General features: G+C 39.4%; 1 protein-coding gene across 1 annotated transcript; it reads right to left on the bottom strand.

Moving 5' to 3' along the window:
• Positions 1 to 632: 632 nt before the first annotated feature.
• On the bottom strand, positions 633 to 5,380 carry PATE4 (prostate and testis expressed 4). The gene is made up of 3 exons (XM_017533447.2): positions 5,285 to 5,380; positions 1,361 to 1,477; positions 633 to 1,037 (listed from the first exon to the last, which is right to left on the bottom strand). Exons 1-3 carry the CDS (start codon positions 5,340 to 5,342, stop codon positions 916 to 918), a joined length of 297 nt encoding a protein of 98 aa, XP_017388936.1. The 5' UTR covers positions 5,343 to 5,380; the 3' UTR covers positions 633 to 915.
• Between the last annotated feature and the right edge of the window lie 335 nt (positions 5,381 to 5,715).

The following is a 5,715-nucleotide window of genomic DNA, read 5'->3' on the forward strand; positions in this document are numbered from 1 at the left end:
TGATCTCCGCATTCATTCACAGCACTTGCTCTGCATTCCCGTCTTTCTGCAGGTCACCATAAGCCCTGAGCGGTGGATACTGTTGTTACCTAGACTGACCCCTGGGTACTCAGGCTTACCAATGGTTTGAATTCCTAGTTTCTTTGGATTGTATTTGTTTCCCATTGCAGCTATAATAAATTATTGCAAACTTAGTGGCTTAAAACAATACACACTTAGTAGCTGAAAATAACACCCCCTAAAAGTTCTAGAGGCCAAAATGAGTCTTACAGGGCTTAAATCAAGGTGGCATCAGGGCCGGTTTCTGGAGGCTCTGAGGGGAGAATCTATTTCTTTGACTTTTTCAGCTTCTAGTGGCCTCCTGTAGTTTTTTGCTTATGGCCTATTCCTCCATCTGCAAAGCACATCACTCCAATCTCTGCTTCCATCGTCACAACTTTTCTTCTTCTGTGTCAGATCTCCCTTTACTTGCGTCTTATAAGGAGATTTTGATAGCACTTCAGACCACCCAGATAATGCAAGGTAACCTCCCCTTCTCAAGATCCTTAATCATATTTTCAAAGTCCCTTTTGCCATTTAAGGTAACTTTCACAGGTTCCAGAGATTAGGATGTAAAAATATTTGGGGGTCCATTATTTACCCTACCATAGGGATATAAATCAGAAATCAGGAGTAAAAGACAAAAAAGTAAGCACAGCTCATGGAGGATTTTGTTTCAATGCTCATGATTGTAGGGATCTAATGGTGGAGGTTGGTGTGGGGAGCCCCTTCATTGCAATGAGGACACGACCCCTGCAGCTCTCTCTGGGATCTTAGGCTAATATGGAATTTGGTGTAGGAAATAAAACAGTTCATGTTGGTTGGTCTTGATTCTGAATCTTGAACAGATGATCCTCTGCAAGTTCATAAGCTCCATTAGAAGACGTTACAGAAGTTTTTGTCACAGCACAGTGTCACTCTCAATAGGTCTTTTTTGTAGGACTCCTCTTCCCGGCACTTATGCTTACACATATGTGTTGAATACATATGTTTTTCTCCTACAAAATAAAGAAGCCTGTTATAAGTGCTGGAGGAGATTGTCTTAATAGTGACTTACTAAAACTCAGCACCAAGAGGAACAGCACTTAGCACTGAGTCTCTTTCCCTGGCGCCTGGGTTCATTTCCCAATCACCGCCCTATCTGGCTCTGGATGTCAAACCCCACAGTGCAAAAGTTGGAAATTATCCCTTCTTGCCTCCTCTTTTATTCCTTGCTTTACCTTCTAGCAGGGCTTAAAGATATTGAGTCCTTTATCCCAGGCACTAGCAAGAGCGGTGGTTCTTTGCAGGCATTTTTGGAGTCTTCATGAGCCCCACTTACCCCTGAAATAGGCTGTTGTTGAACATAACTCATTTTCTTTTGCAATGCAAGTGCCTTGGCCTGCCATACACTTCCATCCTTCTGTGTACATGCAGGTATTACACCTCAGACCCGTAACTGCAGGGTGGAGAGAATAGAATATTCAGGCGGAATACCGGGATTATGGGAAAATGAGTTTTCAGCATTAGTAAGAGGTTGCATGTTGACTATACTGTCCACTCACTCCATTAGTTGTTATTTGTAGAATTCTTGATTAATGTAGCTTTGTAAGTTAAGCCAGGAGGTAGATAAAAAAGATAACACACAGTCTCTGTGACCTGAATAGGGTCCATCTATATTTGAAGACAAGTTAACATGTGAAATAATAACAACAGCAAAGATAATGTATAGTCGACCAGATGAATCCTGTGATGCAGATTAAGAGTATAGCAATAGGAAGATTACTGTGTGCTGGAAAAGTAGGAGAATACTTTTGCTGAAGACTTGAGCTGGCTCCCTCCTCTTTTCCTCTTATTTAGAGGGAAAGGATGACATTAGTTGCTGGGTTTTGAGCATGTTCCACATTCTGGACATTGTTTTAGGTGCTGAGAATGCAAAAATAAACAAGTGTTTACAACATGCTGGGGAGATAGGCATTAAACAACCCCCCCGAAATTAGGTATAGTTGTATTGTAATATCAAGAAATAGTTAAACATGTAATGAGAACATTTAAGAGGGAAGAACTAATGTATTTTAGAGAGCCAAGCAAGGCTTCCATGGGAATGGGATGTAAGGTGAGGCCTGATGATAAATAAGAGTCAGCCAGGTAAGTGGGTGATGTGGTATGGGCAGAGTGAAGAACATTTCAGGCAGAGGGAACAGCAGTGAAAAAAGCTTGTGTATTGAGGAACAAAAATGCTAGTGTAACTGGGTCACAGAGAATGAAGTGGGTTGTGCTATGAGACACGGCTGGGCAGGAAAGCAGAGATTCAACTTCCTGAGCCCTCCTAGGCCAAAGACATGAGTATGGTTTTTGATCCATGAGCAATGAGAATTTATTGAAAAATTTTAAGCAAGGAAGCGATCTAATCCCATTTACATTTATCTGTCAGGTCAACATGGGACTTAAAATGTGCAAACAGAAAACAGTTTTATTCTTCTGCCCACTACTACCCATTTGAGTTCTTTTTCTAAAGCGAGTTCTTCTAATCCTGCAGGTAATTTCAGACAAGGCTCCTAACTTGTCTATGTACTTTTAGGAAAAGGAAATCTTGCCGCCACTTTTGGGCATAAGAATAATCTGGGTTCAGTAATTTATGCATTGAGTCCCATGCAATGATAATAAAATAGCTCTATTTCATTAAAAGCCCATGTTTCTTACCAACAACCTGCTCTCCCTTTATGAATGCCCATGCACATCCACACACACGCACATACCTATGCATAGCTCAGACTTGCTTAGGTGTTTGTAATGGGCAGGAGGGGGTGGCTTTGACTTTCTCTCTATTTCTCTGTCTTGGTTTCCTCCTACTCACCTCTGGCTTATGAGTGATAGTTTCTGACCCATTTCATTTGGTGAGTGGGAGAGGGACAGGTAAAGGACAGGAAAGATTTCATCGGACTGGCTCTAATGCCATCATCTGTTGTCCATGGCAGTTACTTAAAACCCAATCTCTTGGACTTTGTGTTTAATAAAAGCTGACTCATTTTCTTGAGTCAGGAGAATTCATTTTCTTGAGTTTCTAGAATCAGGGGAACATTTGTGGGTTCTCCAGGCTTTCCCCCACAAAAATATTCAAATCCGCTGCTGTAGCATGGGCTGGATATTTCCCCCAGGTGGTGGTTATATTTTCTCTCAGCTGTAAGAAGCTAGTGGCCCACTTCTTGCTAAAATACTTTGTTCCTCCAGACAGCCCTCCTGGCTAGAACTTTAAACAGCTCAAGCCTGACTTGCTTGATACAGCATGGCCCAGATCAGATCCACAGGAGTGTATGCACATCCTCCCTGCTTGTATGTAATGCAGCTCAGCTGTTTCTCAGTTCCACCATTTCAGGGCTGTAGCCACAGGCTCCCTCTCACCTTTAGGTTCCTCAAGTTCACTGTGCCTTCCAAACACCAGAGGACACTATCAATTTCTCCCTGAAGGAACTCTCATGAGGGTTCTCTCTCTCACGGGAGTTGGGAGCAAGCTGCACAGTGCACTGATAATGCTCTTCAGATAATAGTTTCTTTGATCTTTAACCTCTGAGTATTTTCAACTTCAACATTTAAAAAAAGCATTATTTAAAAATAGGTAATACTTTGATGTGACTAAATAGTAAGTAATATAAAAAGAATGCTGTGCAAAGTTGACCTCCCACTCTTGCCAGCTAGTTATCCAGTTTTCATCTGACAAATAATGGAAACCAGTTTTATTCATTTCTTTTATATCTTTCAGATTGATTTTCACTATATTCAAGCAAATATAAATATGTACATGTATCTTTTTACCTCCTTTTCATAATCGGTAGTATACTATACATACTCTGCACTTTGATTTTTTGAATGATGTATACTAATTGTATAGTATTCTCCTGTAGAGCTATACTGTGCTTGAATTAACCCGTCCCTTACTTATGAGAATTTAAGCTATCTGCACTTTTTGATATTATTTGCTGCAATATATAATGCCGAACATATTTCATTTGTGTGGGAGTATATCTGTAAGATAATTTCATATAAGCAGAATTGCTAGATAAAAAGTAAACTCTTTTGTGATTTTAATAGATATTGCCAAATTGCCCTCCAGAGGAGATGTAACTATTTATTCTCTTGCTATCAATGCTTGGAAAATTCTTGTCTCACTACAACTTCAATACTTGAATATTTTATCAAACTTCTGGATGTTGCCAATCTGATAGGTGAAAAATGATATTTTAGTGTTCTTTTAATTTACATTTTTCATAATATGAGTGAGATTGAGCACTTTTTATATGTTTAATAGCCATTTTTATGTGAACTGTCTACATACTTTGCCCATTTTTCTTTTAGGTTGTTGGCCTTTTCCTTTTTGATTTTTTTAAAAGGAAGCATTACATGTCTGTGATGTAAGTTGCATTTTTCATTTTTGTCATGAAGAATATTTTGATTTTCATGAGTCAAATTTGTCAGTTTTTCTTTTAAGAACTCTGGATTTTGAGTCATAGTTAGGCCTTTCTTATTTCTAAGCTTATAAACAAATTATGTCACATTTTCTTATAATTCTTTTATGGTTTATTATTTCATACTAAGTGTCAAAAGGTAGCAAAATAGAAATATAAGGTAGAAATATAATCATATTTGAAGTACATTTAATAGGTAGAAAGCATAGTAATTATTCATTATTTTTTAGTGAGTGTTAAGGGAGAGGGAGATTTCAAGGATGACTTCTAAGTGTAGGAGATGTTTGTTGATGAAAGACTGAAGCTCAGAATAGAAATCTGGCTAGGATATAAAATTGGGCATTTTCAGCAGATAGATTGTAATTGAAGCCATAGAAGTTAATAAGTTAATATAAAGGAGTGTCTGAGTGGGCAGTATAAAGCCTTGAGGTATCTCAGTGTTTAAAGATCAGGTAGAATAGAAAATCCTACAAAATACACAGAAGTAACCAGAGGAAACAAAAACTAGATTGTAGGAGAGAATAAAGGAGAAAAGTGTATCAAGAGAGCAGGGGACCAAAATGAGATAAGTATGGATGAAAGTCAATTAATTTGAAGTCTGAAAATTGCTGTCCTGTTGCCCTGCAATCAGTACATTTTCTTCTGGATTAGTGTGTTGTATGTGATCTCTCTGACATCCTGAAACTCAGATTGTACTGAGTCTTCAGGTCTGAGCTGCAGCATGTGAGTGACACTTGGAGAGTAGAGATTTAGAGAGCAGTGCCCCTAAGTTGCATCCCTCCACCCACATTATTCAAACTTACCCTCTTGGAGGTAGAGGAGAAATAAGCTCACAAGGAGCAGTGTGTTCATTTTCCTCATTGGATGCTTGTTCCGGTGACAGAAGGTGTGCTGAGTGAGGCATTGGAAAGGACAACCACTAGCTTGCTTTATAAAGCTTAGATATTTGATCACAGCCAGTAAATAGAAAGGAGGGAGGAGTCCCTGATAAAGGCACGAGACAGAACTGTCCTTTCCCTACTCCTTCTCTTAAGGAGCCAGAAATCTGTACTAGTGTGGAAAGTGCAGGCTGGTGAGCACTGTCAGGGAATGCTTCTGGCTAAAGTTGAAGTAGATTTCCATCCCTGAGTTTCCATCCTCTCTTTGCCTTCCCTGCCCCATGTCTGTCTTCTCCCCACTTTTTTTTTTTTTTAAGAGACAGGGTCTTACTCTGTTACAGCCCAGGCTCGAATGC

This window comes from Cebus imitator, unplaced genomic scaffold, assembly GCF_001604975.1.
Source record: "Cebus imitator isolate Cc_AM_T3 unplaced genomic scaffold, Cebus_imitator-1.0 Scaffold0, whole genome shotgun sequence".
In the NCBI taxonomy this organism is placed as follows: Eukaryota; Metazoa; Chordata; class Mammalia; order Primates; family Cebidae; genus Cebus; species Cebus imitator.

Excerpts from the sequence above, each read along its gene's own strand:
- PATE4 (XM_017533447.2), bottom strand. The coding sequence starts at position 5,342 with ATGAGGAAAATGAACACACTGCTCCTTGTGAGCTTATTTCTCCTCTAC. Across the intron at positions 1,478-5,284 it reads TCTCCTCTACCTCCAAGAGG|TTACGGGTCTGAGGTGTAAT; the intron begins GTAAGTTTGAAT and ends TCCACCCTGCAG. Across the intron at positions 1,038-1,360 it reads AACAACAGCCTATTTCAGGG|GAGAAAAACATATGTATTCA; the intron begins GTAAGTGGGGCT and ends TTTATTTTGTAG.